At 45.2% G+C, this 23186-nt stretch overlaps 1 protein-coding gene across 1 annotated transcript in view; it reads left to right on the top strand.

The window, feature by feature from the left end:
• The first annotated feature begins 507 nt into the window (after nt 1-507).
• The window catches only part of PTPN4 (protein tyrosine phosphatase non-receptor type 4), a 3248454-nt gene continuing 3225775 nt past the window's right edge, over nt 508-23186 (top strand). Inside the window, exon 1 of the mRNA XM_044060734.1 lies at nt 508-669. Within this exon, the coding sequence (XP_043916669.1) occupies nt 532-669 (138 nt within the window). The 5' untranslated portion in view covers nt 508-531. The remainder of the gene's footprint in view (nt 670-23186) is intronic.

The raw sequence follows: 23186 nt of genomic DNA, 5'->3' as shown, positions 1-23186 counted from the left end.
GAACTTCGTGACAGTTTGGGCACATGGATGATGCCCTGAAGCTTTAGAAGCTGACTGGTTACCATATCCTTGGCAGAATATAACCTATGTAGATAAGGCTACTGTAGCAGTGATCACTGAAACATCTACTTTTACAAGTTTTTCTTGCACAATTGTACTTTTCCCAGACCTTAAAGCAGTACCGTGATTGTACACTGTCCAAGACTAAAGGAATGGCTAGGAAAAAAACTGTGCAGTGGTGCAGTTCCTTACTGATTAATACTGATTTAGGAAACCATATTTTGTACTCTCTGTAACAATTCAGGTTATTTTGGAGATCTTATAATTCATTCTGACTTTTAACATGCATTGTAAATATGCAGCAGTTATTTTTTTTCGCCAGTGTATATGTTTTGCTAGGCAATTTTCTTTGCACATAGATATGTTGTACTGGATCATTTGTCATTTTGAGATTTATAGCCAAGTTTTTCATAATTGAAATGATAGTCAATGTTCTTTTTGTTGTTTTTGACAGACCTCGTGCGGACAGTGATGACCGCACGCTTTCGATTGCCTGCTGGCAGAACCTACAATGTACGAGCATCAGAGTTGGCACGAGACAGGCAGCATACAGAGGTGGTTTGTAATGTTCTTCTCTTGGACAACACTCTTCAGCCCTTCAAAGTTAATGTAAGTGATGTTTCTAAGATCAACTGGGTTTTACTTTGTCCTACTTGAAACACTTGTCAAAAGTAGCTATACAAAGTTCATTTTTGCAGAAATGTTATTTAACCTTAATCCATATATTAATGTAGCTGAGTAAGCGGTGATGCAAAAAAAAAATTTTTTTTTGCAATTTTTGTATGAAACTCATTGTGTAGAAGGAGATGATAATTTTAATGTCACAGTTATGTGCCCTGACCACTAAACATAACTTAATAGGAGAATTGCTGGTATGTCTCACTATGTGTTTAGATGACCAACAGCGATACCAAATATATTCCATGAAAAAGAGCCAAATAAAGAAAGCAAAAGTGTCCGAGAACTTTGAGCTTTTTGTTTTTTACATGCAGTTCTTAATTTTCATCGTTCCCGTTACTAACCCTTGTGCTATACTCCTTAGTGCCCCACTTTTCCCTTTCTGCATGTCATGGAGGAGAGAGTCTTGTTAGGGATGGTGCTTATCTTGTTGCAGGAGATTATTTTTTTCCTTATACCTTACCTACAGATGTTCTTCGTGTTTCACTGTTGCAGTCATTACATTTGGGTTATCTGCTTGCAGGTAGCCCTTAGTCGGCCTGATTAACAAAGTCTTGGGTCCTGCGTCGGTTGCTGTCCCTTCTTCCATGACGTCAGGTCGTCAGGGGTATAAAACATGCAGCCGATGCCATTACATCAGTCTTTCTTGCCGTGCGGTGCCCGAAGCAGAAGGAGTTCGCAAGTGCCAGTTGGCCGACTCCTGAAATTTTCATTTTCGAGTTTCAGAACCGAAGTCTTCAACTAAAGCTAAGTACCCCATTGGGGAAACTTTTTCTTGCTCCTTACCAATGTCAGTAAAAGTTAATAATTGCATTATTTGTGGAAAGCAAATACCTCATAAAGATTTTCATTCTTAATGTATTCCTTGCCTAGGCCCTGACCAATGACGTACCTTGCTGTCGGTTTTGTGTTTTATTTAATCAGCGCACTGTCCATCTTCAGTATATTTTCGCCTCTAAATATTTTGGTTCTTGGTTTAATTATCCAGAAATGTCGTCTGTTAGTCATCCGACTACCGGGATTCTGAAAAAACGCAAAGATAAAGACAGAGACAGGCTGCTGAGGTCCAAAACTGCCGAAGACACTTCTCCTAAGCCAGTCGCCAGTACTCAGTGACGTGCTTTCGCAGCCCCTGATACCCACTACTTCTGATTCACAGGCCTCTACTGAGACCCATTTGGAGGCCGGTATGCTGTGAGATGCTTCAACTATGGAACCCGTGGATGTCACTACCTTGGATGGGTCCGGAGCTACTGTGCAGGCACCGGCTTCTGAGGGTGTATTCAGGCCTATGGACTTGCATATTAAACAGACGCCTCCTTCTTTACTTAGGGCTAAATCTCAAACCGTGCCTAAAAAACCAATGCCCAGACCACGTGCTCAGGCCTCTATGCCTAAAAAACAAATGGTAAGAATGGCTGAAGATCTAATAACCCTAATCAGGGGTAGCCAACCCCCCCCCCCTTTCTAAGAGGCCTAGGACTGAAGTTGATTATGGATCTTCTGATCAGGATTCTGTTTTTTCTCATGATCTGGATTTGCCCTTATCTACTTATGAAGATTCTGATGCAGAGGACTCCATTCCCTCTGCTTCCCCTCCTGAGGATTTTTCTTTTGGGGAAACCTTACATACTCTAAGGGAGCATTTCTCATTCAAAAAAGAGGCTTAGGGATTTCCTTCTCCTACCTCAGCATAGGCCTTTAGCTATTCCTCCTGTACTAGACATTGTTAATGATGCTTTTATGGAATCTAGTTTGGCCCCTGATTCCTTGCCTCCTGCTCCCAGAAAACCGGACAGATACTACAGGGTCCCTGAGTCCCACAAGTTCCTTTTTAAAAAATCCTATTGCAGATCCAGAGACTATTTCACAGGGGCCCAAGGGTATTAAGGCTTCTACTGCTAAAATTCATACCCCTTCTGATAGAGATTCCAGGGCGCTGGATAGATGGGATAAGAAGGTTTACACTTCTGCAACCGTGGCCATTAGGGCTTTAAATTGCCAGTTTCATATGTTAAATTATCAGCAACATGTTATTAGACTGCTTAAACAGAAAATTATGATTCCTGACTGTGTGGAAAATAAAGACTTACAGGATTTAATGCATTCTGCTGAACAAGTTGGAAAACATACTTTGCAATGTGATTTTGATTCATTAGAGGCCTCTTGCAGGGCTGCTGTTACTGGGTCTATGCTCAGAAAGCATGCTTGGCTTAACGAGCACTCTTTGCCTGATCATGTTAAAGCTAAATTATTGCATGCTCCCTTAAATCAGGACCGCCTGTTTGGCAACAAGGCTGAGAAAGTTCTTAAAAAGATGGAAGGTGAAGCTAAATCTATGCAAAGATTTCTTACAAGTTCAGCCGCCTAGATTTAGTAGGCACTGACCCTCTAAAAATTGGTCCTTTCCAGCCTCTTCCAGGTCTCCTCAATCCAAACCCAGACACAGCAAAAACCCCAGGTTTCAGTCCCAGGGGACACATAGGACTAAGCAGTGGGGGGCCTACACTTCCAAATCTGGGAGTAATAAGACTCTCCCTATGGTAAACTGTCTCAATGACTTCCTTTTAAAATTTCCAAGCACTTGTCAACTGACTGCCCCTTTGGGGGGAAAGATTGCGCTTTATGCAGAGAATTGGGAACTCATTACCCAGGACAAATGGGTTTTAAATAGTGTCCCAAGGATACAGATTTCACTTCCACACGTTGCCAACACCAAGCGTGTGGCCGGACTTGCCCCCAAATCGGTGGGCAGAGGCCCAGATACAAGTACTTTCTTAAGCATATGGGGGCTATTCATCTGGTGCCAGAAGAGGAAAAGGGACAAGGTTTCTACTCGAGACTTTTCCTGGTACCCCGAAAAGACAATTCATGGTGCCCTATCCTGGACCTGTCTACTTTAAACACCTTTTTGGAGATTCCAAAATTTAAGATGCTGACTCTTCACCAATTGCTTCCTATGCTAGGCAAAGATGCCTGGTTGGCAACACTAGATTTAAAAGAAGCATACCTACACATCCCAATCAGGGAATCTTGCAGAAGATACCTACGCTTCAAAGCAGGCTACACGCACTATCACTTCTCTGCACTGCCCTTTGGCTTATCTACTGTGCCCAGGGTATTCACAAAGTGCCTAGCTCCAGTTATTGCATTTTGCAGGCAAAGAAATATTCAAATATACCCATACCTGGACGATTGTCTAATTCAGGCAGAAAGCCAGGGCATACTTTTGGATCATCTGGCCTTTGTTCAAAGGGTTTTAACTTGTCTGGGGTACACCGTAAATGAAAATAAATCACACCTGGTACCCTGTCAACAAATTATATTCCTGGGAGCAAGCTTGAATACAACTTCCCAGATGGCTTACCTCACGCCAGAGAAACAAATTCATTTAACAGCCTACTTCAAACAAGTGTCCACAAAAATCCTGCTATCTGCAAGACAAATATTGCAAGCATTGGGGTTCATGGCCTTCTGCATTCTTCTAATTCCATATGCAAGACTGCATATGAGGAAACTACAGTGGTATCTAAAAAGCCTATGGTGTCAACATTCTCAGGATCTAGAAGTAATGATTCCTATCATACCTTGCCTACACCTAGAGTTCCTTTGGTGGGCAGAGGCCTGCACCAAAACAAGGGACTACCTTTCACACCACCCCCTGCCGCCCAAACCCTAACAGATGCATCAGACTATGCATGAGGGGCTCACCTGGCAGGGAAGTGCATTCAGGGCAAATGGAACCCAAGTCAAATGCACCTGCATATCAATCAAAAAGAAATGTTAGCTGTACAGAATGCTCTGACAGCCTTCAAGGACCACATTCTTCCAGGACAACTAATGGTAAATACTGACAATACCACTGTTATGTGGTACATAAACAAGCAGGGGGGTACACATTCTTATCCCCTCTGCAGACTAGCCATGGCATTGTGGAACACAACCTTGAGCTACCAAGTGCACTTACAAGCTCATTTCCTGCCAGGAAAATTAAATACACTGGCAGACGGATCATTTGTAAGTGAATCTAATGGTGTAAGACTGTTTTTTTTTCTTGCTCTTTTGCTTGAAATGGTTGTTCTTACTCGGTTTGATTTTTCTGCTTAATCTTGTACTATTTTGATGTTGATTGTAAGGATCATTGATACAAAAGAAATCATTTCATAAGGATAAAGCAAAAGGTGAAGCTCTGTCCCTTGGTCAGATTTTTTTTCTGGCAAGCTAAAATTTGACACTTGGTTGCAAGCTCATGCTATGGTTACTACAGAGTCCACCTATAAAAAAGAAGCAGAGCGACCAAACTTTGCTCCTTTTTGCTGTTGAAATGTTTGACAGGTTAATTTTGTGTAGTTAGTTGCTTATTCCTCTGGGCCACTGTCTCACAGCAGTTCAGAAATTATCTTTCGCTAACATTATGTAAAGTTTTGGTGATGATATTTGCAGTAGTTTTTGAAAACCTTCCAGTAAGTGTTATTGTGGTGTCGGATACGCTCCCAAAATGCTCACTTTTACTTCGTGTTTGTTTGCAAGCGTTTAGTGCAAAGGGCTTCTGTTTCTACCTCATTTTTCCAGATATTGCTTAATCTTTTTCTCTATCCTGGTCCAAGCCTTCTAAACATAAAAATAAATGTGGAGCACACACAAAAAAAAAAAAAAAAAAAAAAAAAATGATGACACTTCCTTTAAAACTCTGTACAGGAAGTAGATGGTGTCGGGCTCAATGCCAAAAAGTGCATTGTCATTCCCTTTGGTAAAAACTCTGTACCCATGAACTACTACATAGACAGCAGTGTACTTAACACAGAATGTGTAATCAGAGACCTTGGGACCTAGGTGAACAGTAGCCTGTCCTTTGTCACATTGCCACAGTAGTCAGGAAGGCCTTCTACGTGGCACACCTCATCATAAAAAGGTTCTCATCCAGGAAAAAGAGGTCATTGTTCCCCTCTACTCGACACTCATTAGACCCATTATAGAGTACAATGCCCCTTTTGGAATGTACCTCACATCTGCAGCAGCTGGAAGGGCCACAGAAGTATCTCACAAAGAGGATTACTGGCCTCAAACAGATGCCCTACACTGACAGTCTCAAAAAACTCCAGCTTTACTCCGTAGCATATCGCCTACTCCGAGGTGATCTCTGCCTAACATATAAAGCTATGTCAAACCCAGAGCTGTTGGACATGCTACACCTAAAGAAATCCCAATCCCTCCAAGCTGCACGGTCTAGGGACCTAAACCTTGTCACCACAATAAACAGGACATGCTGGAGGGATAGATTCCTGTCCCAGAGACTTTCCATACTCTGGAACAGGCTACCCATCTATGTCAAGCAAAGTTTTTCATTAGCACTCTTCAAGAAAAATCTTGATGAGTGGATGGAAAATAGGAAATACACCCCGGGGATCACTTCTGTGTGTCTGCTCGATAGTGGTACAGGAAAATAACTTTCTTGAGTGGCGTACGTCAGGGAACCTTGTTGGCTAGGCTTACATAGGTCCTCGGGCCGATAGCCTAGTACCTACCTATGAACCTAAGATGATGTGTTAGTGTACCCAAAGGATCAAGCTTTGTGTCAAGTGAGGCAGCCTGTCATGTGACAGTTGATGTGGAGCATAGCATCCTCCTGTACTGTAAGGTAGACTTCCTTTTCCAGAAGTGATTGGTGGGCAGCTACTTCTGTCACTATATTGGAGGTCAAAATGATACCTGAAAGTTCTAATTTTATGACACTGAAAAGACTTTCTTATAATCTGGATTCCAGTGAATCCAGCATCTGGACTGGGTTACTCTCTTTTGTATTAAATCTCTGGATATTTTTGAGTTTTGGTCACTCACCTTTCTGAGTTTTCTACTGTTGTAATACAGGTGTACTCAGACTGGGGGAGTTAGATGCCCAGTCACATCTCTGCTTGTGGTAATACCTGCGTACCTGTGGCTTTTTACCTTGGTCATCCATGGGTCAGAAATTAGTCCCTTAGATTCTATTGGAGACATCTTTCTTTGTATGTACTGGAACCTGATAAGAAATTCTCTTTTATAATTACAGAACCAATCCCATGTTAGGACTTTTAGGGGGATCAGACTTTCCAAGGCTACATAGCACCATTCTCTATTTCACTGTGCACTGTGGTAAGCATTCTGTTCTCATGGTCTTTGCTGTGCTTGGAGTTAGATGGCTGTTGGTGTTCCCTCAGTGGGTAAGGCAGAGCCCTTCTGGCTCAAGCAACAGAGTTTCTTCCTTCTTTTGGAAATGGCCAAGAGCAGTTTCCACCTAAAGATTCTTCACTTTACCAGGCCCTTGGTTTCATCTATGGATTTTTGAAAGGGTTTGATTCCAAAAGTATGCTCAAAGCAGCAATTTGGTCGTTTATACATACTTTTACAAAGCATTGTAAGCTTGATTTCTTTCTCTAGGTCTAGATCTGGCTTGGCTAGGACCATTCTCCATTAGCTCTTGGACGCTTCTCCTTTTGCCTAGCAAATGTAGTAAGCTAGAGTAACCTAGCCCTACTGCAGCACTAATCAGTATTATGAACATAGTATAGTTGTTTAAGTAAACTTAACATGACAGTAGCTGACCAGATGATTGCTGAAGTAGCCCCTCCCTCCTTCTCCCTTGCTTTTTGGTGTGGACATTTACTTTTTTTTGTTACTGACCTGGCATTGACCTTTTAGGACTTTGCCTCCCTCTGTGTGTTGGAATGAAAGCTGTGAGGAACTTTGCACCATACCTATCTTTAGTCAGCTCACCTTGCGGTGACAGGAGAGTTTGAGCACAAGGAAGATGCCCTGAAGCTTTGAAACCTGTCCGGCTGGTGTATGGGTTATATCCTGACAAGTATATAGCTAAAAGTACTGCAACAGTGATCATTCAAACATCTACCGTTATAAGTTTACTTATACAACTGTACTTTTTTTTTTTTTAAATTTAACTACCCAAAAGGTTAGTAATGACAAACTTTGAATTCGAGAGCTCTTGCCATACTAATACTGATATAGAAGTGTATATTTTATAAATAGTATGATATATTTTTATATTTATAATGCTTTGATTTGGTGTTGCTGAAACAATAATTATGTTATGTATAATGGCTGAAACAAATGTCTTACTTAAGCAGGTTACAATTACAGCTCTCAAGGCATGTCAGTGCTTTTGGCATTTACTCTGGCTTGTGTGTGTGTCTAGGGAGCAGAGGTTTCTGTCTAGGCTGAGATCTTGCTGTCTGAAGAGTGGTGGCCTCTTTCAGGGCTGAGGTTGTGATGTCTAGTGAGCTGAGGTCATGCTGTCAAGTGAGCAGTGGTTTCTTGGCTGAGGTCATGCTGCCTAGGGAGCGGTGCTATCTTTCTGGACTGTAGGGAGCAGTGCTATCCATCTGGGCTGAGGCTGTGCTGTCTAGGGAGCAATGGTCTCTGGGCTGAGGTTGTGCTGTCTAGGGAGCAATGGTCTCTGGGCTGAGGTTGTGCTGTCTAGGGAGCAGTGGTCTCTGAGCCAAGGTCTTGCCTGTCTAGGGAGTGGTGCTGTCTCTCTGGGCCGAGGTCTTGCTGATCAAGGGAATGGTGCTCTTTGTCTGGGTTGAGGTCTTGCCTGTCTGGGGAGCAATGCGGTCTGTCTGGGCTGAGGTCTTACTTGTCTAGGGAGTGGTGAGGTATTTCCTGCTATGCCAGGAGAAATAGAGCAGTGGATGTGTAACATATGCCAGAATAGTTAGCTGGTGTTAGCTGGAGTTTTGTAAAGAATTGTCATTTGTTTATCAATCTGATTTATACAGGTGCTTGTGTTGAAAATGTATTTGTAAATGTACTTGTGTTAAATGTACCAATAGTGGGTCTTCCTGGATAGAAAAGAAATACATCCCTGTCAGACTGTATTTTATTGTAACTGTTGAAATGAATATATTCTAACGGAGGATACTGGAAGAGAAGAGGGTAATCTCAGTCCAGCTAACTTTGAAAAATAGCCTGAAATTAAATTACCTGGTTTAGGCCATAAAGATTGTGTCTTAAAGTTCTGATTGCAGCCAGAGACTAAATGCCTGTGAAAACCTGGACTAGTAATCCTACTGTGTTGTCCTTGGGGGTGAATTGATTGCTACCCTGGAAAGGTGGCAGCTTCCAGATGCTGTAACACATCTTAGCAAAGTGTGTACGATGACACTATATGTGTTAGATTCTGGTTCAATTTCTAGTAAAAGGGGTAATGTGGGAACTAGAGTCAGATGACCAGATGTATGTGATGTCATTTTGTAATCCAGCACTGAAATGGTGTTTTAATACTAGCTGAGGCAGAAGTCTCAGGGCGGTATGTTTTTGAAACCTGACAAAGAAGGTCCACTGACCTACCTCATCTTGCCTTGCTCTGGTAAGTGACCTAGGGGACAGTAATTCTTTAGATCAGTCAGGAAGATGTAATGAGATTAGTTAAGTATTGTTTTTCTGTATCTTTGTGAATCTTTCCATTGGTGGTGTTAATATTTGCTGTGATCGAAACTCTGGTGTGTATTGAAAATAGATATTTAGTATTTCCATGTTCTTTTATTATTTATTACTAAATATATTTAAACTTTTCATTGTGGCTGGTCATTTAGAGAATATTTTAATCTTTTGAGAGTACTTCTATTTTGTTGGTGACATTGTGGCTGCTCCTGAAAGCCCTGCTGCATTGGTCAAACACTACCATTTATATTGGCATTAATTTTACTCAGTATAATTGGGTACCCTTGTAAGAGCCTTTGAGTAGCTGGCTTTGAAATGTTCTGGTGGTATTCTACATTATAGTCTGGGTAGAGGGGGCATAGCTGGGGAATCTGTGCCAGCCTTTCCCAGGTGTGTGTGAAAATCAATTCTCAAAAATTGTGTGTTAGCTACTTGCAGCAGGGATGCAGAGCATTAGTTTCACAGAGAAGGGTGGTGGAGGACTTAGCTCAGAACACTTGGCGGAGGACTGAGGACTGAACTCTACAGCTGTGTCACTGGGGAGTTTTATTTGGGGACCTGGAGAGAGTTGTGGTTGGTGCAGAAAGCTGCATCTGAAATTAATATATCTATCGTTTCAGGTGAAACATCCCTCATCAGTGCCAGAAGTAAGGATTGAGGCTCCTTGATTACTGGCCCAGAGGAGGAGCACCACACTTTGTCTGGGCTGAGGTCGTGCTGTCTAGGGAGCTGTGCTCTCTGTTTGAATGAGGTCTTGCCTGTTTGTGGAGAGGTGCTTTCTCTCTGGGCTGTAGGGAATAGTGCTATCTGTCTGGGCTGAGGTCTTGCCTGTCTAGGGAGAGTGGTACTATCTGTCTGGGCTGAGGTCTTGCTTGTCTAGGGAGCTGTCCTCTCTGCTTGGGTGAGGTCTGCCTGTCTATGGAGCGATGCTCTGTCTGGGCTGTAGGGAGCAGTGCTAACTGTCTGGACTGAGGTCGTCCTGTCTAGGGAGTGGTAGTCTCTGGGCTGAGGTCATGCTGTCTAGGGAATGGTGCTCTCTGGCTGGCCTGAGGTCATGCTTTCTAGTAAGCAGTGGTCTTTGGGCTGAGCTTGTACTTTCTGGTGAGCAGTGGTCTCTGGTCTGAGATCATGTTGTATAGGGAGCGGTGCTGTCTGGGCTGAGGTTGGGCTATCTAAGGAGTGCTACTGCCTGGGCTGAGCTCTTGCCTGTGTAGGGAATGGTCCCCTTTGTCTGGGCTAAGGTCTTGCCTGTCTAGGGAGCAGTGGTCTCTGGGCCGAGGTTTTGCTGTTTTGGGAGCAGTACTGTTTGTCTGGGCTGAGGTCTTGCTGATTAGGGGAGCGGTGCTGTCTGTCTGGGCTGAGGTCTTGCCTGTCTGGGTAGTGGTGCTATCTGTTTGGGATGAGGTCTTGCTGTCTAGAGAGTAGTTGCCTCTGGGCTGAGGTTTTGTTGTCTAGTGAGCATTGGTCTCTGGGCTGAGGTCGTTTTGTCTAGTGAACAGTGGTTTCTGAAATGAGGTTGTACTGTCTAGGGAGCAGCGCATTCTGTCTGGGCTGTGGTTGTGCTGTCTAGGTAGTGTTGCTTTCTGTCTGGGCTGTGGTCATGCTGTTTAGGGAACAGTGGTCTCTGGGCTGAGGTTCTGCTATCTAGCAAGCAGTGCTCTCAGGGCTGAGGTTGGACTGTCTAAGGCTCAATTGTTTCTGGGCTGAGGTTGTGCTGTCTAGGGAGCAGTGCTTTCTGTCTGGGCTGTGGTCATGCTGTCTAGGGAGTGGAGCCCTTGGTCTGGGCTGACATCTTGCCTGTCCAGTGCTGCTCTGTCTTAGCTGAAGTTGTGCTGTGTAGGGAGTGGTGGTCTCTGTTTGGTCTTGGGTTTTGCCTGTGTAAGGAGCAGTGCTCTCTGGGCTGAGGTCTTGCCTGTTTTGGGAGTGGTGCTGTCTGTCTGGGCTGAGGACTTGCCTGTCTAGGGAGCAGTGGTCTCTGCCTGGGCCAAGGTTTTGCCTGTGTAGGATGGTGCTGTCTGTCTGGACTGAGGTCTTGCCTGTCTACGAAACTGTGCTCTCTTGCAGGGCTGAGGTCTTGCCTGTCTAGGGAGCAGTGATCTCTGTGTGGGCTGAGGGCTTCTCTGTCTAGGGATCTGTGCTGTGTCTGGGCTGAGGTCATCCCTGTATTGGGAGTGGTGCTGTCTGTTTGGGCTGAGGTTGTGCTTACTAGGGAGCTGTACTCTGTGTTTGGGTGAGGTCTTGTCTGTCTATGGAACAGTGCTATCTCTCTGGGCTGTAGAGAGCAGTGCTGTCTATCTGGGCTGAAGTCTTTCCTGTCTAGGGAGCGGTACTATCTGTCTGGGCTGAGGTCTTGTCTGTCTAGGGAGTGCTGCTGTCTAATTTGTCTGAGGTTGTGCTCTGTAGGGAGTGGTGGTATCAGTTTGGGCTGAGGTCATGCCATTTAAGGAGTGGTGATCTCTGGTCTGAGGCCATGCTATTTAGGGAGCAGTGCTTTCTTTCTGGGTTGAGGTTGTGCTGCCTAGGGAACAGTGTTCTCTGAGCTGAGTTCATGCTGTAGAAGGAGTTTTGGTCTCTGTCTGGATTGAGGTCTTGGTGTCTAGAGAGCGTTGGTCTCTGGGGTGATGTACTCTTCTGAGCAGTGGTCTGTGGGCTGAGAGATAACGGTGGTCTCTGTTTGGGCTGTCTAAGGAGGAGTGCCTTCTGTCTGGGCTGAGGTGCTTCCTGTCTCGGGAAGAGTGCCTTCTGTCTGGTGGAGGTCTTGCCTGTCTAGGAGGCAGTTCTCTCAATTTGGGCTGAGGTCCTGCTGCCTAGCGAACAGTGCTCTCTTTTTGGGCTGCGGTCATGCTGTCTAGGGAGAGGTGTTCTTTGAGCTGAGGTCATGCTGTAGAGGGAGTGGTGGTCTGTGTCTGGGCTTAGGTCTTGTGTTAGGGGTCAGTGGTCTCTATCTGGGCTGAAGTCTTTCCTGTCTATGGAGTGGTGCTGTCAGACCTGAGCTGAGGTCTTGCCTGTCTAGGGAGGAGTGACGTCTATCTGGACTGAGGTCTTGCCTGTCTAGGGAGCAATTCTGTCAGTTTGGGCTGAAGTCATGCTGCTTAGAGCGCAGTGCTGTCTTTCTGGGCTGTGTTCATGCTGTCTAGGGTGAGGTGTTCTGTGGTCTGAGGTCATGCTGTAGAGGGAGTGGTGGTCTCTGTGCTGAGGTCTTGTCCATCTGGGGAGCACTGCTGTCTGTATAGCCTGAGGATGTTCTTAGTGTTTCACTGTTGCAGTCATTACATTTGGGTAATCTGCTTGCAGGTTGCCCTCAGTCGGCCTGATTAACAAAGTCTTGGGTCCTGCATCGGTTGCTGTCCCTTCTTCCAGTCGCCAGTTCGCCAGTACTCAGGCGCTTTCGCAGCCCCTGATACCCACTACTTCTGATTCGCAGGCCTCTACTAAGACCCATTCGGAGTCCGGTATGCCATGAGACACTTCAACTATGGAATCCGCGGATGTCTCTACCTTGGATGGGTCCAGAGCCGCTGTGCAGGCACCGGCTTCTGAGAGTGTATTCAGGCCTACGGACTTGCATATTAAATCGATGCCTGCTTCATTACTAAGGCCTAAATCTCGATCCATGTCTAAAAAAACAATGCCCAGGCCACATGCTCAGGCCCCTATGCATAAAAAACAAATGATAAAAATGGCTGAAGATCTAATAACTCTAATCAGTGGTAGTCAACCCCCCCCCAAGAGGCCTAGGACTGAGCTTGATTATGAATCTTCTAATCAGGATTCTGTTTCTTCTGATTACCTGGATTTGTCCTTACTTACTTATGAGGATTCTGATGCAGTGGAGATTCTATTCCCTCTGCTTCCCCCTCCTGAGGATTTTTCTTTTGGGGAAACCTTACATACTTTAAGGGAGCATTTTCACTGGGAAAGCCAGGAATTTTCTGATTCAAAAAAGAGGCTTAGGGATTTCCTTCTTCTTTCTCAGCGTAGGCCTTTGTCTATTCCCCCTGTACTTGACATTGTTGATGTTTTCTCGGAATCCAGTTTGGCCCCTGATTCCCTGCCTCCTGCTCCTAGTAAAACCTGACAGATACTACAGGGATGTCCTTCAAGAATGCAACTGCAGTCATAACATATGGGTTGTCCTGCCTCAGGCAGCCCTCGGTCGGCCGGATTCCAAAGTCTGGGTCCAGCGTCGGCTGGTGTCGCCTCCTCTCCGACGTCAGAACGGCTGGAGTATAAAGGCATCAGCCGACACCATCTTCTTCAGTCTTTCTTGCCGTGCGGTGCCCGAAGCAGAAGCAGTTCGCAAGTGCCGGTCGGTCAGCTCCTGTGTTTTCAATACCGAAGTCATCTAAATGCTAAGTACCCCGTTTGGGAACATTTTTTCTTGCCTCAGCCGATGTCAGAACAAATTGAGAAAGTTAATAATTGTTTGTCTTGTGGTAAACAAATACCTCATAAGGACTTCCATTCTTATTGTCTCCCTTGCCTGGGCCCAGACCACGACGTCTCAGCCTGTGCTGCCTGTGCTTGCTTTAATAAGCGCACTCGGGCGCCGGGCAGAATTTGCTGAAGACTTTTTCGGCTAATCTTTTGCTTATATCATGCCGTCGGAACAACCGACAACTCAATCTACCAAAAAACGAAAGGACCGGGACTGACATCCACGGCCCACGTCCTCCACCGATACTCCCCCTAAACCCTCTGCGAGTGCTTTGGTCCCTTCGGAAGCGGTAATTCAACCGCTCCAGGCCAACGACACAGCGTTAACACGTCCTTCGGTCTCGGATTCTACACCAGTGCCGGTTGTTGATTTTCCTCCAGAAACCGAAGTTCTGGATCTACCGGACACCATTCCTGTGGACAAGGTTACTCCTGCACGTGGGGCAGCTAGGCCTCCTGTATCCATGTCCATCAAGGCCTTTGCATGTGCTAAGGCCGCCAGCCAGGCCAAGGCCCATCCTAAACCTACTGCCCAGGCCCCTTCTTCTGATAAACAGATCATGTCTCTTGCTGCAGATCTTATTTCTCTTATCAGGGGGTCTCAGCCTCATCCAGACAGAGGTTCTCAGCCGCCTGCAGAGAAAAGGCCCAGAACTGAGCAGGCCGACAACCTCTCTTCAGATGAGGCCTCTGGGGATTCTGAGCATTCAGACACCCAAGAAGAATCCTTCCAGGCCTATGAGGACTCTGATGCTGAGGAATCAATTCCCTCTGCCTCTCCTCCAGAGGATTTTTCGTTCGGTGAAGTCCTTCACTCTGAGGGAGTATTTTAAATGACAGGGTCAGGAATTCTCTAATTCCAGGAAAAGGCTGCGTACCTTCCTCAAGCTACCCCAGCACAGACCTTTAGCTATCCCTCCAGTTATGGATGTCCTGGATGATGTTTTCTCCAACTCAAGTGCTAACCCTGATTCTCTCCCTCCTGCTCCTGTCAAGCCAGACAGATATTATAGGGTCCCTGACACCCACAAACATCTCTTTAAGGCCCATTCTGTGGATCTAGAAACTATTTCACAGGGCCCCAAGGGAGTGGCTACTTCCACAGCCAAAAATCCACTGCCAGCGGATAGGGATGCTAGGTCCCTGGAGAGATGGGGTAAGAAAGTTTATACCTCTACCACCCTGGCCATGAGGTCACTTAACTGCCTTTTTCATATGTTTCAGTACCAGGATTTTTTACTGGATGATTTACAGAAAAAGCTAGCCTCTCCTGAGCCTGTTGATAGAAAGGCATTGCAGGATCTAGTACATAACACTCAGCAGGTTAGCAATCATTTTCTTCAGTGTGGTTATGATGCATTGGAGGCTTCATGTAGGGCAGCTATGACTGGGGCTGTTATTCGTAGACATGCTTGGTTAAAAGAACAGCCACTGCCAGACCATGTTAAAGTAAAGTTACTTGATGCACCTCTGGAAAAACAGAAGCTTTTTGGTGCTAATGCACAAGATGTGTTGAAGTCCATTGAGGAAAAAGCTAAATCAGTACAGACAGTCAAAGATTTCCTCCAGGTTCAGCCACCCAGATTCAGCAGGAATTGTCCTTCAAAGAATTGGGCCTTTCCGGACACTGACAAGTTTCAAAGGGGAAAAAACAGGCGTGCCCGTGGTAGAGGGCAATACCGAGGCTCCTACAGGGGCCGCCAATGGCAACCACCAAATCAAAGAAGTGGTGCAGGCAGTCCAGCTGCACCACAAGGACAACCACAATGACTTGACTTTCATACCGCCTACAAAGGCTCAAAGAGAAGCACCTTTGGGCGGAAAATTATCCTTATTCTCAAAAAACTGGCATATTTTAACCAAGGACAACTGGATTCTGGATTTAATAGACAAAGGTTACAGATTCCACTTCCATACTTTGCCAATAAGACAAGGCATGCCAAACCTGCCACTCCATCAAAGGGCAGAGGCACTCATTCAAGTTTCAAAGCTGTTAAATATAAAAGCAATAGAAAAGGTCCCTCCACAGGAACAAGGCCAGGGATTTTATTCAAGACTGTTCCTTGTTCCAAGAAAGGAAAACAAATGGAGGCCTATACTGGACTTGTCTACTCTAAATACTTATCTCATTGTGCCAAAGTTCAAAATGCTGACGTTGCAGCAACTCCTTCCCATGCTGGGCAAGGGGTCTTGGCTGGTCACTCTGGACCTCAAGGAGGCATACCTGCATGTCCCAATCAGACAAAGCTGCAGAAGATACCTCAGATTTCTTGCAGGGGAGAGCATTATCAATTCTCAGCATTGCCGTTTGGCTTATCTACTGCGCCCAGAGTGTTCACGAAATGCCTGGCATCAGTAGTGGCACACTGCAGACTCCAGGGGATTCAAATATACCCCTACCTGGACGACTGCCTCATACAAGCAGACAACAAACAAACCTTGATAGCAAACTTGGACTATGTCATTCAATTACTACAGGCTTTGGGATACACAGTCAACATTCAGAAATCAAGACTTCTGCCATCCCAACAGATTATTTTCCTAGGAGCCAAACTGGACACAAAACACAAATGGCTCATCTCACAGAGGAAAACAACAGCAGTTACCAGAGTACTTCAGAGGCCTAGCAAAGCTCTCCCAGCTGACTGCAAGGAAAATCCTGCAGGCCCTGGGGTTCATGGCATCTTGCATTCTTCTGATACCTTTGGCAAGACTTCATATGAGAAAGCTGCAATGGTACTTAAAAAGCTTATGGTCCCAACACAGCCAAAGCCTAGAGGACGTAATCCCACTCATTCCATGTCTGCGAAGAGAATTTTTGTGGTGGGCTCAAACAAGTCAGTTAAACAAAGGCATGTCTTTCAACAAACCTCAAGCAGGCCAAATGATTACAACAGACGCCTCGGACCATGGATGGGGGGCGCACATGGAGGGCAGATGCATTCAAGGTCAATGGACACCAAGGGAAAGGCATCTGCACATAAACCAAAAAGAGATGTTGGCAGTGATACATGCAATTGAGACTTTCGAAAAATCACTTCAACAAGGGCATTTGCTAATAAGGACAGACAACACCACTGTTATGTGGTATATAAACAAGCAGGGAGGCACTTATTCTTATCCCCTCTGCAGACTGACAATGATTCTCTGGGAAAAATCCCTAAGTCTGAACATACATTTGCAATCCCAGTTTGTGCCAGGCAAGGACAATGTACTGGCGGACAAGCTGAGCAGAAATTTCTTGGATCCACACGAATGGATACTGCATCCTCACATTTTCTCACAAATAACAAGGACATGGGGAAGACCGGACATAGATCTCTTTGCTTCTCACATGAATCATCACCTGGAAAAGTTCTGTACAAGGACCCACCATCCTCTAGCCTGGAAAACAGATGCTCTCTCCTTCAGCTGGAATTCCCTAACAATTTATGCATTTCCTCCTCTACCACTGCTGACCAAGGTGATACTGAAGATCAAAGCAGAACAACCAACAGGCATTTTGATAGCTCCAGACTGGCCAAGGCAGCACTGGTACCCATTGCTGTTGAGCATAACTCGGACCAAACCGTGGCCTCTGTCCCTATGGCCTCTGCTTCTAACACAACACAATTACAGGACTGTTCATCAAAACCTGAAAACATTGCATCTGACAGCCTGGAGGTTACCATAACTCCTTCCGATATCTCTCTTTCCAAAAGTTCAAGAGATCTTACTGGAAGCACGCAGACCTTCCACCAGAAAAACCTATTCAGCCAAGTGGAAGAGATTCATCATCTGGAATGCTAACAGGGGTCAGGATACAACAGTATTGAGTATACCTCAGATATTGGAATACTTGGCAGAAATGTTTCATACTGGTCTCTCATATTCTTCCATAAAGATTCATGCCTCAGCAATCTCAGCAAAATATAATTGTGATCCACCTGTGTTTTCACATCCTTTGCTAAGACAGTTCCTAAGAGGGATAAAGAATATCAAACCTCCCAGGAAACTGCCAGTACCTGCATGGGACCTCAACTTCGTCTTGGAAAAATTAACTCTTCCTCCCTTTGAACCAGCAGCAACTTCAGAAATGCAATTTCTCTCATGGAAAACGGTTTTCCTATTGGCAGTCACATCAGCAAGAAGAGTCTCGGAGATACAGGCACTCATGGCAGTACCTTCTTTTCTCATTTTTCATCAGGACAGAGTCTCTCTAAGAACCAATCCTTCATTCATGCCAAAAGTAATTTCCAGGGTGTCTCTAAATCAAGCCATTCACCTGCCTACTTTCTTCCCCAATCCTCAAAACAGGGGGGAAGCACTGCTGAATACTTTGGACATACACAGACAACTACGCTACTACTTGGACAGAACTAAGGCCACCAGAAAGTCTGACCAGCTGTTTGTAGCCTATGCCGCTGGGGTACAAGGAAAAGCAATCTCCAAACAAACAATTTCCAAATGGATTGGACACTGCATCAGATTCTGCTATTCTTTTCATGGAAAAGGTGTGCCAGCCAATATTAGGCCACACTCCACCAGAGCTATAGCCACATCCACAGCTTTCCTAAGAGGAGTGGCTACAAAGGACATTCTAGAGGCTGCTACATGGAGCTCCGTGCATACATTCACCAAGCACTACAACCTGCCTTTATACTCCAGATCCCGAGCAGGCTTTGCTTCGGCAGTCCTGCAGGGCATTTTAGCTACACCATCACTTTCTTAGTTCCAACCACCCCAGCTTGGCTATGGTATTCAACCCATATGTTATGACTGCAGTTGCATTCTTGAAGGACATAGTACAGTTTTGTACCTACCATAAATGTAGATGTCCGATAGATATGCAACTGCAGTCGGATTTTCCCACCCTCCTACCCCTCTGCAACCTTCTTTATGGGTCCACTACCCCTATTCCTATTAGCTGGGGGTATCTCCTATGGTGTATCTGTTTATTACTGTTGTGCATGTCTGGAATTGTTTATCCATTCACCAAATTTAGCCTTCCTAGGAGGGCACCTGGCATCTGGGGCAAGAAACACTGAAGAAGATGGCGTTGGCTGATGCCTTTATACTCCAGCCGTTCTGACGTCGGAGAGGAGGCGACACCAGCCGACGCCGGACCCAGACTTTGGAATCCGGCCGACCGAGGGCTGCCTGAGGCAGGACAACCCATATGTTATGACTGCAGTTGCATATCTATCGGACATCTACATTTATGGTAGGTACAAAACTGTACTTTCCCCGAGTCCCACAAGTTTCTTTTCAAAAATCCTATTGCAGATCCAGAAACTATTTCTCAGCAGCCCAAGGACATTAAGGCTTCTACTGCTAAAAACCCTACCTCGTCTGATAGAGACTCCAGGGCGCTGGATAGATGGGGTAAAAAGGTTTATACTTCAGCAACTTTAGCAATCAGAGATTTAAACTGCCAATTTCATATGTTAAAATTTCAGCAACTTATCAGTGGACCGCTTAAACAGAAAATTATGTCGATTCCTGACTGTGTGGAAAATAAAGATGTACAGGACTTAAAGCATTCTGCTGAACAAGTTAGAAAACATACTTTGCAATGTGGTTTTGATTCTTTAGAGGCCTCTTGCAGGGCTGCTGTTACTGGGTCTGTGCTTAGAAGGCATGCTTGGCTTAAGGAGCAATCTTTGCCTGATCATGTTAAAGCTAAATTGTTGGATGCTCCTTTAAATTAGGATTTCCTGTTTGGCAACAAGGCTGAAGAAGTTCTTAAAAAGATGGAAGACAAAGCTAAATCTATGCAAACTGTTAACGATTTTTTACAAGTGCAACCTCCTAGATTTAGTAGAAAAATTGGTCCTTTCCAGTCCCTTCCAGGTCTTCTCAAGCCAAACCCAGACACAGCAAAAACCTGAGGTTTCAATCCCAGCGGACTCTCAGAGCTAAGTAGTGGAGGGGACGCCACTTCCAAATCTGGGAATAAGAAGACACCCCCCTATGGTAAACAGTCTCAATGACTTCCTTTTAGAATTTCCACGCACTTAACTTCTGACCGCCCCTTTGGGGGGAAAGATTGCTCTTCATGCGAAGAACTGGGAACTCATAACCCAGGACAAATGTGTTTTAAATATAGTGTCCCAGGGATACATATTTCATTTCCATACGTTGCCAACACCAAATGGGTGGCCGGACCTGCCCCCAAATCAGTGGGCAGAGGCTCAAAAACAAGTTCTTTCTCTCTTAAACATGGGGGCTATTCAACTGGTACCAGAAGAGGAAAAGGGACAAGGTTTCTACTCCAGACTTTTCCTGGTACCCAGAAAAGACAAATCATCGCGTCCAATCCTAGACCTGTCTACTTTAAACACCTTTCTGGAGATTCTAAAATTCAAGATGCTGACTCTTCATCAATTACTTCCAATGCTAGGCAAAGATGCCTGGTTGGCAACACTAGATTTATAAGAAGCATCCCTGCACATCCCAATCAGGGAGTCTTGCAGAAGATACCTATGCTTCAAAGCAGGCTACACACATCATCATTTCTCTGCACTGCCCTTTGGCTTGTCTACTGTGCCCAGGGTATTCACAAAGTGCCTGGCTCCAGTTATTGCATTTTGCAGTTAAAGAAGTATTCAAATATACCCATACCTGGACGATTGTCTAATTCGGGCAGAAAGCCAGGGCATTATTTTGAATCATCTGGCGTTTGTAAAAAGGGTACTAACTTGTCTGGGGTGCACCATAAATGAAAAGAAATCACAACTGGTACCCTGTCAGCAAATTACATTCTTGGGAGCAAGCTTGAATACAATTTCCCAGATGGCTTACGTCACGCCATAAAAGCAAATTCATTTGATAACGTATTTCAAACAAGTGGCCACAAAACCCCTGCTATCTGCAAGACAAATACTGCAAGTCTTGGGGTTCATGGCCTCTTACATTCTTCTAATTCCATATGCAAGACTGCATATGAGGAAACTACAGCGGTATCTAAAAAGCCTATGGAGTCAACATTCTCAAGCCTAAAAACAATGATTCCTGTCATACCTTGCCTACGCCTAGAGTTCCTCTGGTGGGCAGAGGCCTGCCACTAAAACAAGGGACTACCATTCACACTACCCCTTGCCGCCCAAACCCTAACAACAGATGCATCAGACTATGCACGGGGGCCTCACCTGGCAGGGAAGTGCATTCAGGGCAAATGGAACCAAAGTCAAATGCACCTACATATCAGTCAAAAAGAAATAGCTGTACAGAATGCTCTGACAGCCTTCAATGACTACATTCTTCCAGGACAACTAATGGTAAAGACGGATAACACCACTGTTATGTGGTACATAAACAAGCAGGGGGTACACATTTCTACACCCTCTGCAGACTAGCCATGGCATTGTGGAACACAGCCTTGAGCTACCAAGTGCACCTATAAGTTCAATTCCTGCCAGGAAAATTAAATACACTGGCAGACGGACTAAGCAGAAACCTCATGGACCTGCACGAGTGGAAACTGGAACCAAGGATTTTCAACATGCTGACAAGTGAATGGGGGAGCCCAGACATAGACCTATTTGCCTCCCCCCAGAATTACCAATTGGACAAGTTTTGCATAAGGACTCCCCACAAACAAGCCTGGAAAGTGGATGCTCTGTCCTTCAGCTGGAAAAACCTATCAGTCTACGCCTTCCCCCCGCTGCCTCTCCTCTCCAAAGTTCTACTAAAAGTCAAACAGGACAAAGCAAGGATGATTTTGATTGCTCCAGACTGGCCGTGCCAACACTGGTACCCCCCCCCCCCCGCGCAGTGTGTCGCAGTTATTTCCATGGCAATTGCCTCAGACTTCCCTGCTGTCTCAGCAGGAGAACCAGATTCTGCACCCTCAGCTTCCAACACTGAATCTTGCAGCCTGGCTAATTACTTAAACTCACCCTTATCCCTCAGCAAACCTGTGATGGATGTCATCTTAGAGGCAAGGAGGCCTAGTACTAGAATATCTTATGTTGAAAAATGGAAAAGATTCTGTGCCTGGAACCAATCTCAAGGGATGAGCACAGCAGCACCCAATTTACCTCAGATTTTGCAATACTTAACTGAGATGCTTCAAAAGGGCCTGTCTTTTTCCTCAATTAAAATCCACGCCTCAGCCATTTCAGCTCATTATAACACAGAACCTCCCCTCTTCTCTCATCCTCTGCTCAAGCAGTACCTCAGAAGGGCCAAAAATTTGAGACCACCCAGGACAGCTCCAACCCCTGCCTGGGGCCTTAACTTTGTATTGGAGAAACTCACGCTACCTCCTTTTAAGCCAGCTGCTACTGCAGACTTAAAATTTTTTTCTTGGAAAACAGCTTCCTTTTAGCAATGACTTCAGCTAGAAGGATATCTGAATTACAGGCCCTTATGGCAGTGGAGCCTTTCATCATCTTTCATGCGGACAGGGTGTCACTCAGGACCAATCCATCCTTCATGCCCAAGGTGGTATCCAGTGTGGCTCTTAATCAGTCCATTCATTTGCCAACCTTCTTTCCCAATCCACAGAACAAAGGGGAATGGATTCTACATTCCTTGGATGTGCACAGACAACTTCGATTCTACTTGGACAGGACTAAACCTCGAAGAAAATCTGAACTGCTGGTAGCATTTGCTGCAGGGGCAGAGGGGAAGGCTATTTCAAAACAAACCATTTCTAAATGGATAAGCCATTGCATTAATTTCTGCTATAAGCACCATGGAAAACCTATCACCCAGGGGATCAGATCTCACTCCACCTGGGCTGCATCTACTTCTGCAGCCTTTCTCAGAGGTGTTCCTACCAGGGACATCCTAGAAGCTGCTACCTGGAGTTCTGCACATACTTTCACCAAGCATTATCATTTGCTAATTTTCTCTAAATCCAGAGCTGACTTTGCCACTGCTGTCTTGCAGGGCCTTATAGTTGGCCCTAATGCTATATAAACTCCTCCCAACCATAGCTTTGGGAATCTACCCAAATGTAATGACTGCAACAGTGAAACACGAAGAACATAGTACAGTTGTGTACACTTCCCATAAATGTAGATGTTAGAGTTTATTCACTGTTGCAGTCCTAGTTACCCTCCCTCCAGCCTCCTAACTTCTTCTGGCTATACCTCTACTCTCTTGTACTATGCTTAAAAGCCTTTTTGGTGTATTTGCTTTTTTGTTGGAGGTATACCTTTGTGTTTTTTTGTGTTTATGTGCTCCCCATTAGGGGGACACCTGACATCTGGGGCAAGAAAAACTGATGTAATGGCGTCAGCTGCATGTTTTATTCCCCTGACGTCTTCACGTCATGGAAGAAGGGACAGCAACCAACGCAGGACCAAAGACTTTGTTAATCAGGCCGACTGAGGACAACCTGCAAGCAGATTACCCAAATGTAATGACTGCAACAGTGAATACACTCTTAACATCTACATTTATGGTAAGTGTACACAACTGTACTTTTTGTTGTCTAGGCAGCAGTGCTTTCTCTATCTTTGGGCTAAGGTCTTGCTGTTGAGGGAGCGGTGCTGTCTGTCTGGGCTGAGGTCTTGTTGTCTAGGGAACAGTGCTCTCTGTGTGAGCTTAGGTCGTGCTGTCTAGGGAGCAGTGCCCTCTAGATT

The sequence above is a fragment of the Protopterus annectens genome, chromosome 2.part0 (assembly GCF_019279795.1).
Source record: "Protopterus annectens isolate FY-2018-M chromosome 2.part0, PAN1.0, whole genome shotgun sequence".
Taxonomy (NCBI): Eukaryota; Metazoa; Chordata; order Ceratodontiformes; family Protopteridae; genus Protopterus; species Protopterus annectens.
The sequence above is the reverse complement of the archived record's forward strand: the minus strand, read 5'-3'. Positions and strand labels throughout refer to the sequence as shown.